Source organism: Osmia bicornis, unplaced genomic scaffold, assembly GCF_907164935.1.
Source record: "Osmia bicornis bicornis unplaced genomic scaffold, iOsmBic2.1, whole genome shotgun sequence".
Classification (NCBI taxonomy): Eukaryota; Metazoa; Arthropoda; class Insecta; order Hymenoptera; family Megachilidae; genus Osmia; species Osmia bicornis.
In genome coordinates this window covers 92164-113218 of record NW_025791043.1, presented here as the reverse complement: position 1 = coordinate 113218, position 21055 = coordinate 92164, and the positions used below count along the sequence as shown (strand labels likewise).

General features: G+C 42.8%; 1 protein-coding gene across 1 annotated transcript in view; it reads right to left on the bottom strand.

Annotated features, from left to right (window-relative positions):
- The window catches only part of LOC123988640, a 43915-nt gene extending 28165 nt beyond the window's left edge, over positions 1 to 15750 (bottom strand). Inside the window, exon 1 of the mRNA XM_046289389.1 lies at positions 15698 to 15750. Coding sequence (XP_046145345.1) covers positions 15698 to 15750 — 53 coding nt within the window. The remainder of the gene's footprint in view (positions 1 to 15697) is intronic.
- Between the last annotated feature and the right edge of the window lie 5305 nt (positions 15751 to 21055).

Genomic DNA, 21055 nt, shown 5'->3' with positions numbered 1-21055 from the left:
AATAAATCATGGTAACAGGCAACTAGCACAAATGAAATATGAAGCAGAAATGAATCAATAAATCAAGAAAAATCGAATCAGATCAATGTATAGCTTTAATCAATCAACATCAAAATGAAGGAATGACTGAATAAGAAATGAATGAATGTACGTAAACTGAATGCAGGTGAAACAGCTAAGGATATTCACAAATTGGGAACTACAGAAAGTGTGTAACGCGCAACATACGTAACCAACATAACCGACATACATAGCCGACATAATGTAATGTAATGTAATGTAATGAAATGTAATATAATGTAAAATAATAAATACAGCAAATGAGTTATATTCCAACTAAATATAACCGTAGGCCTTATTGGCTCAATGCCCCCTACTTTATAAATTATAGATTATACGGTTATAAGTCATAGTGTTCGAAAATGCGTTGAATTCAACCGTCGCCACACGAACCGCGGCAGCACTCTTCAGCGCGACCGGCAGCCACCTTGGATGCCGGTCAGGCTGACCGATCACCGAGCTTGACGTCACCGTAAACACGTGCAGTACTGATTCCAAAAATTTCTAGTGCAATTAGCGAATTTTGATTCTAAAGAACTCAGCATCGCAACGCGAATTCTGTACCGACGGCCAACGCGAACTCGCGGTTAATCTAGTTCGTGGAAATCCACGAAATTAGTAGAATTTGGTGGTGACCACGTGTTGAACCAACACGTGGTTTTAATACAGTGCAATCTCAATCGCAAATTCTCCGCGACGCGGGTGAATCTTCACGATCTACGATCATCATAAATTCGTGCAACGCACAATTTATTGTAAATACTGTACATAGTGTATTTGTGCCTGTAAATATACATTATTTGTTTTGTGCAATCTCAACTGCATTCATTTTCAATTGCCGTTTCACTGCGGATCCTACATTCCGAACCGGTTCTCAATCGCAAGCTCAATACCTCCTTACAATCTCGAACACTTTTGAACACATAGCTTGCAAATTTTAAATTGCAAATTGTAAATTGCAAGCGATTGCGTCTATACAAATGCAAAAGGAATAAAAATTTACACCGAAAGATGTATAAGGATAAATCAAAGCACGCCTCGTAAGCATCAAAGATTCCGCCACGCGCGCAAATCCGGCCGTAAATAAACAGGCTTGTATGCACTCTCGTACAGGGACTTTCCAACAACCAGGCAACTGGGCAGCATGCATCGATTCAGAGAAAAGAAGAGAGATCCATACTGGGGCCTTGCAAGACAACACAATCGGCCAGCGTCGTCGCTCCAAACGACAATAAACAGCCGTTCAAAACGAACGTCTTACCGATTAGGTAAGGAACCTTTCTTTGAGGTAACACTGCACTATTCTAAGCTGTATTCACTATTCCTACCTGGAAATGCCACTTCGAGCGCAGCTGTGCAGAAGGAGAACAAGAAGAAGAAGAAATATCTCGGAATATGTGCGTGAAGCGCTTTTCCTTGAGGTACATCTGCGAATATCTCGGAAACGGTGCGAGGTATGGCAAAATGTTAAGCGAGCTTTTTTGTAGGAAATCAAATTTTCTACTATTTATGTTCTATAACATTTTTTGATCAGATGCGTAGTTTTCGAGATATATCGAGATATTTAAAAGTTCCGAAGCCGCACCAACATTATAAGGAAGAAGAAACACTGTGGGCCCTTTGTTTGAGGTAACTCTGCACTATTCTAAGCTGTATTCACTATTCCGAGCTGTAAATGCCACTTCCAGCGCAGCTGTGCAGAAGTAGAATAAGAAGATTTTTATGTAACATTTTGCCATAGCTCGCACCGGTTCGTAGATATTTGCAGATTTACCTCAAGGAAAGGGGCGTCACGCACATATTCCGAGATATTTCTTCTTCTTCTTGTTCTTCTTCCGCACAGCTGCGCTGGAAGTGTTGTTTACAGCTGGGAATAGTGAATACAGCTTAGAATAGTGCAGAGTGACCTCAAAGAAAGGGGCGACAGTGTTTCTTCTTGCTTATAACGTTGGTACGGCTTCGGAACTTTTGAATATCTCGATATATCTCGAAAACTACGCATCTGATCAAGTAATTTCATACAACACAAATAGTACGAAATTTAATTTCCTACAAAAAAGGTCTCTTAACGTTTTGCCATAGCTCGCACAGTTTCCGAGATATTTGCAGATTTACCTCAAGGAAAGGGATGTCACGCACATGTTCCGAGATATTTCTTCTTCTTCTTGTTCTTCTTCTGCACAGCTGCGCTGGAAGTGGCATTTACAGCTCGGAATAGTGAATACAGCTTAGAGTAGTGCAGAGTTACCTCAAAGAAAGGGGCCACAGTGTTTCTTCTTGCTTATAATGTTGGTGCGGCTTCGGAACTTTTAAATATCTCGATATATCTCGAAAACTACGCATCTGCTCTAAAAATCTCATAGAACATAAATAGTAGGAAATTCAATTTCCTACAAAAAAGGTCTGTTCAGATTTTGCCATAACTCGCGCCGTTTCCGAGATATTTGCAGATTTACCTCAAGGAAAGGGGCGCCGCGCACATATTCCGAGATATTTCTTCTTCTTCTTGTTCTTCTTCTGCACAGCTGCGCTGGAAGTGGCATTTACAGCTGGGAGTAGTGAATACAGCTTAGAATAGTGCAGAGTTACCTCAAAGAAAGGGGCCACGCTGTTTGTGCATTTTTATAACGTGTGTACGTGTACGAATTTCGCACTTCAAACTCGTACGAATATCTCGGTCGGTAACATGGATCGATAATCCCGTCTTCACCAAATACGTAAAAGTAATCGCTGCTGCGCTGTCTAACCACCGATCCGAGCGCTCGCCAATATTAAAACTCCTAAATTCGAACCGTTACGGCATTCAGAGAGCGATTATCAAGCGACAGCAACGACCAAGAGCTTTATCTTTACTCGAGTTTAGAGCGCTTCTAATTTCAATTCAGTGCCTTGCACCGCGAAGTCTGTGAATCGTGTAATTCCAAATTAAAACACAAGTGTGATTTTTGTAGTGCTTAATTCACGACTCATTGTGTAAAAATTGTAAGTTATACACAATTAGTGACCGCAAAGCTGTGTCGTTCATCTTCTCCTCGACGCCCACGTCTTTGAAAAGACGGAATCCACGCCTTTTCCGAAAACGATAATTCTCGCCGAGAACACATTATTTCTAATGTGGATATAGTAATAATGATATTGTTATTAAATGTACACTGATCTGTAGGAAGGTATCAGTATATTACATTATATCTAATGTAGATATACTAATAACGATATAGTTATTAAATGTATATTACATATCTAATGCAGATATAGTAATACAGTAATGCTTCGAAATAAGCAAGTGGTCTCTGCTTCGAAATAAGCAACTCCGTATCCCCTCTTCTTTGTTTCAAGTCGCCCGCAAAGTGAGAGGTACGAGAAATGAGTGAGAGGTCCATGAAAGCGCGAAGCCGATGTTTAGTGTAATAAATTTCACGCTCGACTGAGCAGTGACATCGGTTAGTAGAAGAAGCATGGAATATATATAATGCTTTCTCAGTCTGGTATATTTGCTTCGAAATAAAGCATAGTGCGAGAATGAGAGGGCATGCTATATTCTATCCTTGTCCAAAAAATAACATCGCTGCTCGGCCGATCACTTTATGATTTGCCGCTACCTCGGATCTCTCACTCGTTTCTCGCGTTCTCTATCGTCTCGTTTCGAGAACAAAGTCAAGCCGAATAGCATACCTGCTTCGAAATAAGCAACTGTTCGGTCCCGAGCCACTTGCATATTTCGAAGCATTACTGTAATGATATTGTTATTAAATGTGTATTACATATGTAATGCAGATAGAGTAATAACAATATTGTTATTAAATGTTCCTTTATCTGTAGGAAGGTATCAAGATATTACATTACATCTAATGTAGATATAGTAATAATGATGTTGTTATTTAATGTATATTACATATCTCATGCACACATAGTAATAATGATATTGTTATTAAATGTACATTGATCTGTACGAAGGAATCAGTATATTACATTATTTCTAATGTAGATATACTAATAATGATATTGTTATTAAATGTATATTACATATCTAATGCAGATTCAGTAATAATGATATTGTTATTTAATGTACATTACATATCTAATGCACATATAGGAATAATGATATTATTACTAATTGTACACTGAACTGTAGGAAGGTATCAGTATATCACATTATATCTAATGTAGATAAAGTAATAATGATATTGTTATTCAATGTACATCGATCTGTAGGAAGGTATCAGTATATTACATTATATCTAATGTAGATGTACTAATAATGATATTGTTATTAAATGTATATTACATACCTAATGTAGATATACTAATAATAATATTGTTATTAAATCTATATTATATATCTAATGCAGATATAGTAATAATGATATCGTTATTAAATGTCTATTACAAATCTAACGCAGATATAGTAATAGTGATATTGTAACTAAATGTACACTGATCTGTAGGAAGGTACCAGTATATTACATTATATGTAATGTAGATATAGTAATAATAATATTGTTATTAAATGTACATTGATCTGTAGGAAGGTACGAGTGTATTACATTATTTATAATGCAGATATAGTAATAATGATATTGTTACTAAATGTACAGTGATCTGTAGAAAGGTATCTGTATATTACATTATATCTAATGCAGGTATACTAATAATGACATTGTTATTAAATGTATATTACATATCTAATGTAGATATAGTAATAATGATGTTGTTATTTAATGTATATTACATATCTAATGCACATATAGTAATAATGATACTATTATTACATGTACATTGATCTGTATGAAGGAATCAGTATATTACATTATTTCTAATGTAGATGTAGTAATAATGATTTTGTTATTAAATGTATATTACATATCTAATGCAGATACAGTAATAACGATATTGTTATTTAATGTATATTACATATCTAATGCACATATAGTAATAATGATATTGTTATTACATGTACATAGATGTGTATGCAGGAATCAGGTTATTACATTATTTCTAATGCAGATATAGTAATAATGATATTGTTGTTAAGTGTATATTACATATCTAATGCAGATATAGTAATAATGACATTATTACTAAATGTGCATTGATCTGTAGGAAGGTATCAGTTGTAACGTGGTGACACCCGTGCCCCCCCGTTACAATTGCTGCGCTTTCCCTCACCTATGCGCCCACCTAATAATAACCTCTAACCATTCCTTCACCTTACCCCTTTTCCCCCAGCCACCGATGGAGGCGACGGACAGGTCAACGAGGATCACCCCCACAAGGAGCTTCGAGGCCGGCGACAGACCCACCCCTCCAATAAGCGGAGCAACGTGGGACTCCCAAAGAGTTTCCAGAAATTTTGATGAAGCGGCCCAAACTAACGCAGATGCCCACCCGGAGCCATCTGTTGCCGAGCCCGAAGACCTCGACCCACCCGTCACCGAAGGAAGTCCGTCAGCCCCATCGATCCCGACCACCGGTGTATCGAAGATCGATAATCGATCAGTCCCGTGCCGAAAACGGCCCCTTCCAAACCCCCATCCCCTCCCAAAAATATCCCGCGACGGCCTCGTCGTCGCCGCTGCGTTATTGAGCCTTAGGCTATCTAAGTACAGAGTCATTTTGAGATTTTAGTAACGAAAGCGAATAGAGAGTTGTTGGTGTGAGTGGCGTTCGAGTCGTGTGTGTGAGACGTTTTGGTGAGCCCCTTATGATATTCTTGTACTGTCCGAGATTGGCAACGCGCCCCTTCTCGTTTTGAACCCCCCTTTTTATAAAACTGCGCGTAACGTAGAGACCCCCGCGAGAACCCATCCCGACCCTGTACCTTCCCACCCCCAGCTATTTCCTCCTTGCGCACTCCCCCGCGAAATTGTACGGACGTAAGTGCCCGCGAACCCTCCAGTGTAAACGCCCCATACCCCTTTCCTTTTTGTTGCTTTCGGTTGCCACAATCAGTGGCTGGCGCCCAACGAAAATTTTGTATTTTGAGACATCCGTTTGTATAGAGTGAACCCAACGAAAGGGTCACAAATTTTGGCGCCCAACGTGGGGCCACGGAAAATAAAGGTCTAAAAACTCTCGCGTAGTTTCCCCGTTATATTTGAAAATTTTCAAAATCAACCGAGAAGGTGCCCGTTGCCGAGCCTCTTGTTGCCAGTTTTTTTTTCTAAGTACCGTCGGTCGAATGCGGCGCGGTGTTAGAAATTTGATCCTCGAATGTCCCAGAGGACAAATAAACGTAGCCGACCCGACACGTACGCCGTTTTCGACCGAGCCGTTACGGTTGTTGATATTGAATTTGAAGTACTATCTGTGCCAAAAGTTTATATTTCTTCTGTGTGTGCCCTCCAAATTCAAAAGTTTGTTCGCGGTTTACCGATATCGAGGGCCCAGGCCGTGTCGTTTGCCGACCGTGGGCACTCTATCGAGCCCCTTTCGATTCAAATCTTTTTTTCAGGTTCCCCCTTTCTTTCAGATTGTGATTCCAGAATACGGTATTTTGATTTTACTATTATTATTGCATTTGATTTTGAAATTGTTGTGCCTGAATTTAAACTGTTTCCCTTTTCCTCGTACCCCTTTCCGCCCCTCCAATTTTGAGAAACCACGAAAATGGATTCCGAGGAGGCCCGCGTAATGCGAGAGCATATCTGCGACCTCGATGTGGTAGAGCTGATCCAGTTAATGGATCACGCCCGGTTAAACATACGCGGTAAATTAAAGGACCTCCAGGATCGGTATGTTCGCGCGGAAGTACGGCGTGTATTCGGCTCGGACGCCGCGCCATGGGACGTGACACTCGATACAGCCGGGGATCGCCTTCCGTTTACCCTTTTCACGGCATGGGAGACCCCGGCTGCCGAGGATTCCCCTCCACATCTCACGGCCGATCCTCCTTCCCGCCAACCGGACGATCCCGAGTCCGAAACGGCCTCCACCTCGGCAGATCCACCGGCTCCCGAGACGTTCCGCCGATCCTTTCCCGAAATACGACCCCAACCCTACATCCCCAGTCCCGCTACCCTGACCTCAACCACCACTCCGACCACCACCACTGTCACCGTAACCTCAGTTTCCCGCCCAACTCCCGCTCCACACTCATTAACGAATTTAAATCAGTCCCGGGCTGCCGAGGAACGACGCGAAAGGGTTACCCTCTCACTCGTCCCTTTAGTACCTCCAACCCGTACCGTAATAACCTAGTAATGGCTCCGCCCCCCCTAAGTAGCACCCATCTCCCACAACGAATCTCCGACATCCAACCACCTTTCCTCCCGCCACAACCGATACCGGTACCAACACAAGCTCCAAACCTCATGGATTATACTTACCCCGTTCCATGCCCCTCCCAACGTCCACCCTGTCCTTCATTTTCCCCCTCGTTCCCGCAGTTGCCCCCGCGCTTCGCCGAACCATCCCTTTCCCGAACAAACCCTTTTCATCCCCTGGGGAATCTTTCACAACCCTCCCATTTCCCTGCCGCAGGCGAGGGTCGCGCTGCGGAACTATTCCGGAAATGGAAGATTTCCTTCTCGGGAACTCCCGGGGAGGACGGGGAGGAATTCCTTGAAGCATTGGCCGAGTCGGTCATAACCCAGAACCTAACTGAACCCGAAATCCTCCGAGCCATCCCCTACGCCTTAACAGGCGAATTCCTGCGCGCCTTCCGTCTGTGTTACACCCCCAGTAATTACCAAAGCCGCTTAAAGAAAGAATTGACAACCCGCGGAACACCCAAGGGGAACGGGAACCCCTTTCCACCTACCTTTCCAAGCTACAGGTGATACTCCGCCGTTTAGAACCTCCCTTACCCGTTTCCGAACAACTAGAAATAGTCATCCGAAACCTCCACCCTCGCTACAAATTAGTAGTAGACTTCCACCCTCCCAATTCCTTTAGTGATTTGCTCCGTCTGGGAAGGTGGGTGGAGGAGACCCAGCGGAGCAGCGAAGAGTGTCGCGGGCCGCCGACGACGGGGAGCCTCACGATCCCGGGAACAACACCTAACCGCCCCCAAACCTCCACCTCCTACCGTCCAGTTACAACTCCCCCTCCCCTCACTATTACCGAAATCCCTAGTTTAATGTCTCCCCCACGACACCACCTCCTGCCGGATATCAAGTGCCCCGATCCACGTACGCACCGACCTCCACCCGCGCAACCTCCTACGCCCAAGCGACTTCCGGTTCCCGACAACCGCCTCTCCGTTCCACCGCCCCAAGCTCCCAATCCTCCCTGCCCGGACAGTGCTGGAACTGCGGCCAGCAGGGACACTGGTTCGGCGCCTGCCAACAACCGCGGAGAAAATTTTGCTTCCGGTGCGGAACGTTTGATGTGATCGCACCGGAATGCCCGAAATGTTTGTCGGGAAACGCGTACGGAGGTCAGCGGTAAGGGTCGACGCAACCTCCCCGAAAAACCCGATCCAACCCCCCAAATCCCGCGTCCAGAAACCCCCAAAAACTCCTTCAACCGCACCGATCCCAACTCCAAGGAAATCCCTTTTAGAAGAGTCCCGTACCGAACCCTATCCCGGCGATAATCGCATTTTCCTCCCTTTACAACACGGCAAATACATTTTCCAAGCCCTCCTCGACACCGGCGCAACCCATTCTTATGCAGGTCCCAAAATTGCACTATTATTCCGACCCCACTTAACCCCTTCCCAAGCCTGCATGATCCTAGCCAACAACATAAAAGAGAGAATCCTCGGAGAAGTCACCGTCGCAATCCAGGTCGATGACGAAATCCACAACCTCCCCCTGCGCGCCACCGAGTCATTGGGGTATGAGGTAGTCCTAGGGATGGATTTTATCGCCCGATTTGGAATTACTATAGACGGAGATCTAAGGTCGTGGCGGACCCCGAATGAACCTCTTCACCGTTTTTACCCTGAATCCTATCCCAACCCCTTTCCCATGAACCCCGCGTGCGCCGGACTTTCCGAAGCAACTCCCGAGGAAATCTCGGGAATTCAAACCCTGCTTGACCACCTCATTCCACTCCCATCCTCCACCTTAGGAACTACCCCTCTTGTTACCCATTCCATTGATGTGCAAGGACACCCTCCAATTAAACAACGTCCTCGTCGTATGGCTCCCCGCGTTTTAGAAGCCGCCCAAAAAGTAGTAGATTCCATGCTCCAAGCCGGTATAATTGAACCCTCCTCTAGTGCTTGGTGCAGTCGTCCCGTCCTAATTCCCAAACCCAATGGCTCCTATCGATTTTGTATTGATTACCGTGACGTTAATAAAGTCACTAAAAAAGACGCCTATCCCCTCCCAAGCATGGACCGTATTCTCGACAGCCTCCGAACAGCCCGTTATATTTCCAAATTAGACCTTAGCCAAGCATATTTCCAAGTTCCCCTCGATCCCTCCGCTAAAGAAATCACCGCTTTTGCAGTTCCCGCTAGATGCCTTTTCCAATTTACCTGCATGCCCTACGGCCTCCCAAACGCCCCCGCAACCTTCCAACGGATAATGGATAAATTGATTACCCCCGATTGGGAACCCCATATTTTCGCGTGCCTAGACGATGTAGTAATCGCGACCGACACGTACGAGGAACATCTAGAATGGCTCACGAAAGTCCTAACCCGTTTGAAAGAAGCCCACCTTGAAATCAACCGTGAAAAAAGTGAATTTTGCTGTTCCGAAGTCCGATACCTTGGTTTCCTGATAAATAAAGACGGCATGAGAGCCGACCCCGAAAAAATAGAGCCCATCCTTTCATACCCTCCCCCTACAACCCTTAAACAACTCCGACGTTTCCTGGGCATGGTAAAATGGTATTCCCGATTTTTAAAAGATGTTTCCAAAGACCAAACTCCCCTCACCCGCCTTTTACAAAAAGATGTTGCTTGGGAATGGGGTCCCGAGCAAGCGTCCGCTTTTGAAACCTTGAAAATTGCCCTTACCAAAACTTCCGTCTTGGCTCGTCCCGATTTCACCCTTCCCTTTTCCCTCCAAACAGACGCTAGCGATACGGCTATCGGGGCGGTTCTCGTACAAACCGTGGACGGTGAAGAGCACCCGATAGCCTACGCTAGCCGCTCCCTTACCCGCGCGGAGAGAAATTACTCCGTGACCGAAAGAGAGTGTCTGGCCGTCGTGTGGGCGACCCAAAAATTCCGCCCCTACATTGAAGGTTCCGAAATCACCGAGGTGACGGACCATAACAGCCTCCGGTGGCTTCACCACCTTCAGGACCCCACAGGACGATTAGCCCGTTGGGCCTTGACCCTTCAAGGCCAACCTATGAAAATCATGCACCGTAGGGGAACCCACAACGTTGTGCCAGACGCTCTCTCCAGAATGTACAGCGACCCCATAGACGGCATGACTGCCGTTGGCAATGACCCTGACCCATGGTACTCCAATAAACTCCGCGATGTTAGTGATTTTCCCTCCAAATATCCCGACTGGACAATTGAAGATAACCGATTGTATTACCACCGTCCTAATTCCCTCCTAGATCCCATCGTCCCCGACCTTGACGGTTGGAAATTAGTCCTTCCCCTTTCCTTACGTCAAAAAGCCCTTTCTGACGCCCACGATCCTCCCCAATCCGGTCACCTTGGCATTGATAAAACCTATTACCGTCTGACTCAGGACTTCTACTGGCCTGGAATGTTCCAGGACGTAGTCCAATTTGTCAGACGGTGTCTTCAATGCCAACAAAGTAAAGTTTTGCAGCGGCCACCGGCGGGGCTGATGCGGGAGCGCCCGGTGGAGGCGCCCTGGACCGTCGTGGCTGCTGACATTATGGGTTCCTTTCCTCCCAGTAAATCCCAAAATAAATATCTTCTCGTTTTTCAAGACCTATTCACAAAATATCTTGAAGTAAAACCCCTCCATAAAGCTTTCGCCAAACCAATCCTTTCCGCTTTTGAGTCCCTTGTCCTCCACCGATGGGGATGTCCCAAATTCCTCCTTACAGATAACGGTACAGAATTTTGTAACAGAGACGTGACGAACAGACTGACGATGTACGGAATCAAACAGACGACAATTCCTCCTTATCACGCCCAAGCCAATCCCGTCGAAAGAGTCAATCGAACCCTTAAAACAATGATCACGACGTTTGTTGGAGAAGACCACCGAAATTGGGATAGACATCTCCCCGAATTTTGTTTTGCCTATAATACCGCCGTACATTCCTCTTCCCTCGTTTCTACCGCGTTCCTCAATTTTGGTCGAAACCCCCGTCCCATCCAAAACCTCCGCCACGAAAGTAAATTTCTTTAATAAGAAATCCCCAACAACGGTCCAACCGCATTTCTCGTTTAACCCTTTTATATGATATAGTTCAGAGAAATTTAGAAAAAGCCTCGTATCGCCAAGTGTCCTATTACAATCGTGAGCGTCGTGACGAGCGTTACCAAGTTGGTGACCTCGTCATGAGACGCCAACGAATTCTTTCCTGCGCTGCCCACAATTTTGCATCCAAACCTGACCCTAAATTTTCAGGCCCTTATAGTAGTGGGGATAGGCCGGTTCTAATTCACTTGCGGCAGCATTTTTTTTGCTGACAGCATAAATTTGACACCCTCAGCAGAAATATGATACCCCCCCACCCCCACCGCACCCCCACCCCCACTTTGAACTGAAATTTGATACCTTCGGGGGTGGGGTGGGGGTGGGGGGGTATTATATTTCTGCTGAGGGTGTCAAATTTATGCTGAGTCAGCAAAAAAAATGCTGACGCAAGTGAATTACAACCGGCCTAGCACCCTTTTGACCTTGAACTATTTTTGGCGTCACCTATAACGCCCCCACCGCACCCCTCATGACCTTGAACTGAAATTCGACACCTATGAGACCCCCATCCCCCTGGAACTATTTCTTCTTATCGGAAGACAACCACAAGACCCCCTCCCACCTTAAACGGAATTTTTCTACGTCTTGGAAATGAGGTTTTTTGTTGACGCAGCAAATCTGACGTTGCAATTTGTGACTATAGAAGGTAGGGGTTTTGCTAAAGTTTCAAGCATACTCAAAACCAAATTGACCATCACCGCAAGTGCATCGTTCGCGAGATTGTATTGTGAAAAGTGAAATATGTATTCTCAAAGTTTCAAGGAGTTTTTTTTGCAAAAGGAAACACCAAGTTCTATCGAAGATGAGACACGCAGAAAAATAACAAAACATCAGGATGATGTAAAGTAAGTGTTCGAAACATATTCCATTTAAAGCTGGAATAAGGTATTTCTTTGTTCTAATAACATACGTAAATGGCGTTTATTTGTTCTAGAATCAAACCCCAACAACCATGTCAAATTTTGGGTCGAAAATATCCGTTGACAGATTCTTGTACGAAGCATTTGGAAATTGGAATAATTATATTCGGCAACAAGTTTTATCCCCAACTCATATTATCGGACAACCGCAACAACCAGCTGGAGCTGAGCATAGTTACGTGGTCACTGATTGTAGCTGAAGCAGACAACGTGCGCAGCTTCTTTGAAGATGCAACAGATACACGTGACAATATTAACTTTAACGATGTAGGCGTTGAATTTGGAGTGCTATATGGTGAAAAAGTTGTTAAATTGTTCAACAAAGATATATCTATGTGTATAATGAGGAAAACGTTTGAGAAAATGATAATTTTAAATGATTGTATAATTGAAATGCATAATGCATTATACGATACACTGTATTCGGTGGAGCAAAAATTTAAAGAGTTTGTAACATTAGTTCGGGGATACGGGGATGTAAAAGTGCATGCGGAAGTTGTTCAGTATATTAAAGAGAGCCACATTTACGATCGAAATTCAATCATCGATGGCGAATTAGTAGCTTTAGGCATTCATGCAATAATAACAGCGGCATCAACAGCATCTTAACAGAGAAAATTAATTGAATTATGATACAAATTATACTTTAATAAATCATAGAATTATGTTACAAATTATAATGTATTGCATCATTTGCGACTTCTCTCTCTACCTATATAAACCCAAACATCCCAGGAAAAGTTTCACTTCCGATACGATAGTCATACGATGTGCATATGCACATTTGATCTTCGAATTAGCACAAAAAGAATTCGCACTAGATTGGAAAATACTTTTGTCTGCGCGCGTTGCTGGAATATTGTTGGCCAAAGAGTTAGCCAAAGAAGAAAGTAATGGCACCGCGGAAAAGTAACAAGAAGAAGACGAAGTCGCGCAAACTTCCAGTTGCAAAACGTGGGGGATTTCTTCCAGCACTTGTACCTATTTTTGCAGGCCTTTCAGCTTTGGGCACGGTGGCTGGCGGTGCAGCAGGTATCGCCAAGGTAGTCAACGATGCGTCTGCAGCACGAAAAACATTGGAGGAAATGCAACGGCACAATCGTGTTATGGAAGGACATGGACTTTACCTTGCGCCATATAAACGGGGAAAAGGAATTAAAGAAAAAAAAAAGAAGCGCTTCGGCAAATTGCAACGCTTTCACAGGGCGCAATGACAAATGTACAGTTATATAACTTTGCACAAAAGATGAATTTTCCATATTTTCGGGGTGTTTTCATGCGTACAAATTTACCCCCGAAATCGTTCTTAAACGAATGTGGTATCGTGAATTTAGATAAATCGGAAGGTCCTGGCACACCCTGGGTAGCTTACGTAAAGCGGGGTAATTGTGTTAAATATTTCGATTCTTTTGGAAATCTGAGACCACCGACAGAGTTAATAAACTACTTCGGAAACCATGCAACGATTTTATACAATCACACGCAGTATCAAAAATTCAATACGAGTGTATGCGGACAACTCTGCTTGCATTTTTTAGCTGGAAATGTATAAAATAGTTTCGATGCACATAGTCTTCACAGTTGCAAAGATGTCGTTGACGTTTACGTTAAGCGGAAAAAATTCTGTGCTTAGCACTGATTACTTTCCACCTATAGACTTGAAGGATGACAATTACGAACTTGGACTCGCTGATTTTCAAGCTTACAACACAATACCGAACGTTGACTTTACAAACAATAAATTTTACTTTGATGCCGATGGTGAGATCACGATACCGGATGGTTCGTACGAACTCGAAGCGCTAAATAAATACTTGCAAGAGAAAATAATGGACAAGACAAAAATCATTTTATTTCGTGCAAATAACAGCACTTTGAAAAGTGAAATATATAGTGATTACACAATCAATTTTACCAAACCAAATAATATAGGATCGCTTCTCGGGTTTTCTACATATCGAATATTACCACCGGGGCAATGGCACGAGTCGGATATACCTGTAACGACCCAGAGTGAGTACGTCACTGCACCGACTTGTAGGGAGAGCGGTTCCCTTAGAAGGCAACTCGTATTCTGTGTTATAGGGATTATAGGTTCGTGTGGTTTGCGGTTAAGGAGTGAAATCCAAACACTAATGTGCTAGAAACCGAATGAAAATGTGTTTATTCAAAAATAAAAGGTAAGTGAATTGAAATATAATATAAAAGAAAATCGCTAGTATCACAATAAGTGCGGCTAGAAATTGGAATACAATAAGAAATTATAATTAGTTCGCCCTAGATTGGGAATACAATTAAAAATATGTAATTAGTAATTAATATATGTAAGTAGAAATTAATAATTGTAATAATCGATAGCGCTAACGCGAATGCGGCGTGGTCTTCCTGTACAGTCAATACTCTGTTTGGTTTTCAACAATGATTATGGAAACTAAATTCCAGAGGTTTGTGCTAGACTACTAGAATCCAGTTAACCTTTCCTATGGGTCGCAATCGGTTTCTGGTTATACCAGAGCTGTGTTAATCGCAGGCCGTTCAAGGAGCTCCGCTCCTCGCTAGCTCTTTACACTTAAATGTAGGCTTAGCGTAACAATTGTGTAACACGTTGCGAACCGCGGATAGGAGGTCCACTGATCTGCGGTACTGCACGCCACCAGTGGAAGAGTAGGAAATAGCTGTAACTCGCGCTCTATCGCTGCCTAAACAGTTCAGCGCAAGCTTTTCTCTACTGTTCAGAGTACTGTCTGCTTCAGACCGAGGCCTGAGAAGATCTGCATCGAAACTGTGCGGAACGCCTCTATTTATACTCAGATCTTGCTGAGTCGGCACTTTTTTTCCGCATAGAGTTCTTGGGGTAGCTGGGTTTTCCCCATCACGTGGTGGTCCAGCATCCCCGCTGTAGAATTCTACCCCACTATGTGTTCACTGGGGTTGCGCTGGCGCGTGCGCGGTCAGACGTCGATAATTTATCGGTAAACTGTTTTACCGTCTGACTTATCGACTAAACTTTTATCGATGAATGTAACAGACTCGGTTATCGACGAAATGAAAATGTTTATTACAAAAATTTATACATTAAATATTAACAATAAAAATAAAATAAAATACTTTGTATGGAATATAAAAATTAGTTATAATAAAGAAATGAAATCAAAAAGATATTGCGTTTGTTATCGGGTCGTTACAGCTTCCCCCACGCGTTTGTCTCTTGTCCTCAAGAGACTGTGGTTTTGTCTTTTTAGGTTGCATAGAGCGCAGCAGCATCTCTCCTCGCTGTTTCTTGGAGAGGCTGATAGGATTCCGAAATATCGCATGATTTGTCCATGATTATGTCTTGGATCGGTCCTTTCTGTATTTTTATAAGTCCTCCAATCAAACTCCGGTATGTCGACTGTAACCAACCTCCACTGTGGTGGTGGTGTTTCTTCCTTTAACATTTCTTCCTGCGCTGTCATCTTTGAAATTTTGTATAAAAGAAATAATTAATGAATGAAATAAATCTTTGATGATACAATTCTACCTCTTTGAATTGTTTCAAGGCTCTTCTTAACTTTCTTAATCGTTCTCGTCGTCCAGCGCGACGCACCATTTTCGCTCTCTGCGAGTTGAATTTAGCTGCGCGTGCGTAGCGTCGCTCTCTATATCTCTCTCTGTTGCTCCTAGTTTCTGTCTCTTTCTATCTTTTTCTATGCAACATGGCGGACTTGCGAGTCTGCGCATTAATACTTCGAACGAATTGAGAATGGTTTGTAGGAATTTGGAATAAATGAACCCATTTGTTAAGAATAATGAATAAGAACGATTATATATATATTTTAAATAATTATTTTACAACAGAAACCATTAATTAATGTTGATTATTAACAACAACTCTGTACTCTCCGCTTTGAATAACAATATCTTTTATCGAAAAAATATTGGGGTTGTTACGTCCGGGCTGGATTTTCACCAACCCGACCTTGCGTTCCTCATCGGGTGCGTAGCACTTGAAAGTATTCCACGTGAGGGATGCAAGGAAGGGTCTGATTTTTCTAAATTTTCCGTTTCTGTTCGCGCTCCTCCGATCTCGTGCTTCTTCGTCGGGTGCGTATGCACGTGAAGGTATTCCACACGAGAACACGAGAGAGGAGTTTGAGATTTAAATTGACCTTTCTTTTCCTTTTTACTCTTTTATTTCATTTCAATAGCTACTTTCCAGTATACCTAATTTGTGTGCCTCGGCAGTGCGACGCACTTGGAAGTATCCCAGGCGAGGAACACAAAGAAGGCTATATTTGGCTCTTTCAAATAATATAAACTAATCTTCCTTGGGACGATTGCCGTTGGAACTACGTTGAAAATGTACCGAAATTCGAAACCGTTGAGGTCAAGGAGAGGTATCATAAACATCCTTCACCGCGCGGTTAAGCAGTGCGACGCACATGGAGGAATCCCAGCTTAACTGCGCAGAATAAAGAAAACGCGATTTTCGCCCCATTTTACAAGCGGATACCTCTCATACCTGTAAAGCATGCGTCAGCCGTCCCTTCCATGGGAAAATGAGTGTCATAAAGGATGAGAGTGATTTGTTTGAAATGTTATAAAATGATCTGAATGGAATGAAAAGCGAGGTTTGCGTGACAACCACTGAGAGGTTGAAACGTCGACGAACGTTTAGGAACGTTCGAGACAACGGTCGACGGGGATCGTAAACGCGTATTGTCACAAATAGGCAACAAAAACTGCCAAGCAATGTTCTGGAACGAATTCCAAGAACATGTTAACGGATATATGTATATTATTCGATATGCGTGAGCTTATGAAAACGCGAATAAAATGTTCGCGAAACTAATTGAAATTAAAACATCAATCTCTTTGTCACGGAAGCCGGGAAACGCGTGTAATAAAACAAACATCGATTATAAAAATACCTCGAATGAATCAAAAAGCCCTAATACTATTATTACGAATATTATTGCGAATATTATAGTAATTGACATAAATAAAATGTTAATCGACACCAGAGATTCGTTTGTACCGACTTCGTTAATTAATTGAAAGCGAATAAGATTAAATTAAAGCATTTGGAAGATTCTAGAAGACATAGAAATTGCGACGCACTAAATTCATGAAGCGCTGTAGGGGTAAAAGAGAAAGATGGTCAACTATTAGACAGAGTCAGAGGAAGGTCAGGGAGGGATGAGAACTCGGGAAACGCGCCTAGACGAAACCAATACGCGCGGGCTCTCCCCTTCGACACGTACCCCGATTTGCCAAATGATGTCCCCACTTTGGGCCCATGATCGCGGGTCGAACCCTGAGATACGATCGCTTGACTGAGGCAAATCACTCTTCGTCGAAGAATCGCAAGGTGTGTGACGGGGAGCCCGTGTCCGCGTAGAGACAGAGTTGTCTACGGTATCGCGAAATCTGATTGCTCGGCAAAGTTCCTCCGTGTAACGAGGCAGAGTGTCGGGAGAGTTTCAATTCGCGGTTATCGTGTCAAAGACTCATACGGATACGTAAAATCTTTTCACACTTTTCAATTATCTATCTTTTCTCTTTCATTTTAAATCGTCCGAAAATTAATTATATTCCTTTTCCGCGCCGTATTGTTTTCTGTCAATCGTATTTCGTAATCCGTAACGCCGTAACGAAGGCTCAAACGCGAACGCGTAGTGCGTGTGCAATTGGTTCTCATCCTCTCTTCGATTTTCCAGATTTCAGACCATCATCAGAGTATTAAAAACCCAAACTTATTGCAAATATTGTATTACATCGAATTGGTGAGTTGCACATTTTATATCTTCGTTAACACAACGAATCTGGTGTCGAGTGAGGGCAAAACGGCAATCTGAGGGACAGTTAGTCGCGGAAGTATCCAACTAGATTGTTCCGTTCAAAATACGAGGTAATCAATAAAATCATTTTTCGTTTACACGAGCGTGAAGACGGCCCACGAGACTGTTAGTCCTGGAAGTATCCTACTGGGACCGTCCTTTTTCGGATCGTAGAAAAATATAAACAAAACACCGAAGTTCGAATCGTGATTTTTTAAAGTCAACAGTTTTGTCAATTTTCTGTTAAAGCTTCATTTCAAGTAACTACATTGATCTAATATTCATTCTAACCTGTTATTTTCTAATTCTCTATTCATATATTTCATACAGCTCGTACACATTGTAAAACAACTATTTTTGTTGTAATTATTTTTCTTACAATTATACACATCTTACCCATATTTAAATTTTTAATCATTCGCATTCAAACACCCCTAACATTTCCTTATTAATACGTCTACCTTCCTGCACGAATTCACACGAGGGGCCCGTATGGGACTAGAGCATTGACGAACTCAATACAACAACTTCTGAATCTTATTATAAAAATTAAACGATTCTTTTTAATTGTTCCGATCGTTAACGACCTAACATCGTCGAGCGCGATCGGGACTGGTGGCAGCGAAAATACCGTCCTGATCCGTATCAATCATCAAATTTTCTAATTCAATAAATCTTCTTTCTTTCTTTCTTTCTTTTTTTTCCTTTTATATTTTGTACGTCGCGCGCCGTATCACTCGCTCGCGACGTAACAAAATTTTTGGTGGCAGCGGTGGGATACTTTTCAATGCTCGTTCGTTGGAATTTGTGCAATTAGGTGTTTGAATTTTTAAAGTGTCAATATTTTTGAAAGTTATTTCTGACCGATTCGAACTTCGAGTGCGGTAATTACGGGAAAACTGATATAGATACCCCCTTTTGCCACACTTCACTACGCATTGTGCCAATAAATTTATATATATTTGCGGTGTTATATTTTGTGTTACAATTTGTATATTGTGTATTTCATTTATGTGTGTTATGTGTGATAATTGCTCATTATTGAATTTATAATTGAATCTGATCCGATACTAATATTTCTGATTAACCGTATTTTGTCACATTTATCTATTTATTTATATTTATTTATTTATTTATTTTTCTGTTTCTGTTTTTCTACTTGGTGTTTTCTGTTAGAGGTTCATTTTCAAAATTACTGATTTTTTTTTTTTTGGATTTATCAACACAATTTTTGTCGATTTATTATCAATTACATCTTATTAACTATATATTCGTCTGATTAGTGAGCAGTTATCACGTAAATTGAATATTATATCTCATATTGATTTCTGTGTTATTTTTCATACATATATTTTGTGTATATTTCTTTTGTATATTTCTCTGATATATTTTTTTTACAAAAATGCCGAATTCTAAAGAGGTAGGCCCTGCCAAAAGCACGGCTATCGCAGGTCCTAGTAGAAGTACGGGTATTTCTAGTTTATTAGAAGGAACTAATACCGGGGAGGGTAACGAGTCAATTTTCACAGCTTCGGTAATAGAAAGTTTCGCCGTTCAGCAGGCCGTTCAACATGTGCCGGTTTTTGACGGGAAAAATATCCGATTAAGGGATTTTCTTGCTGAAGTAGAATTTAACGCGGAAAGTCTCCCGATATCAGCAATGCGTGGTTTTGTACGACTCGTAGTCTCTAAATTAAGAGGAGAAGCTCGCGATAGCGTCCACGGATTAAAATTCGAGACCGTTTCAGAACTGGTGAAACACTTAAAACGTCGTTTTACCTCGGATAGAACGTATAACGATTATTACTTTAAAATCGCCACCGTTCGTATGTATCGAGACGAATCCGTCTACGCGTTCTACGACCGTATTCGAGCTTTATTGGTCGGGATAGAAGATTTTATTAAGATCGAATATAAAGGCCGAGCAGCTGATATTATGGAACCCGTAACGGCTACCGCGCTTAATGCATTTCTTCGCGGGTTACCGGACGAAATAGGCCGAGCCGCGCGAGCGCGAGACCCGAAAAGGTTAGTAGACGCGCTAGATATCGCCTTAAGAGAAGAAACGCGCTTAAAAGATGGACCGTCCACATTGTATGATTACTACCGTCCATCCCATGAACGTAGTGATGATTATGATTACCGATCTCGTTACTATGACAGCCCGGATAGAAATCGAAGCTACGCGTATCCTAGATACAGCTCGCCGATACGAGCACCGGAAACGTCGCGTAACATCTCGTATTCGCGAGATAGAACACCGAGTCCTGTTCGGATATTGCACAGGAGAGAGTTGACCGCAGAGGAACGAACGTGCCCGTGTTGCGCGCATCCTCAGCGCATGCATACGAGATCGAGCATGCAAGCAGACGATAGACGAGAAAATTCACCTGTAGGAATGCGTGATTCGAGACCGCGTACATCACCTCCGCGCGAGCCGACGGCCGGACCATCGGGCCGAAGGTCACCGTCACCGGAAGTAAGAGGGTCTTTAAACTTGAACACGACTCGTCGTACCGACGCGACGACGAGCCGTCAATCTCCGGAGCGTCGTCCACAGGTGAAATTCCAGTAGAGACCGTACTCGCAATAGAAACGAAACGCGACACTCCGATAGTAAAATTGTCATCTAAAGATTTTCGAATGAAAGAGGCGCATTTCTTGATAGATACCGGTGCAGAAATCAATCTGATAAAATTAGATACGTTGCTTATGAACGTTCCAATAGCTACGCATGAGGCTACGATAATAACGGGAATTACCCCACAAAAAGACAGAACAATCGGGACCGCGACAATCCATTTACAGGGAAAACCAGTTCGTTTTCACGTTATACGCTCAGATTTTCCACTAAACACTAACGGAATCTTAGGGCAGGAATATCTTCGCCAGGAGCAAGCCGAAATTTCGTTCGCGAACAATACATTAGTCACGAGCACAG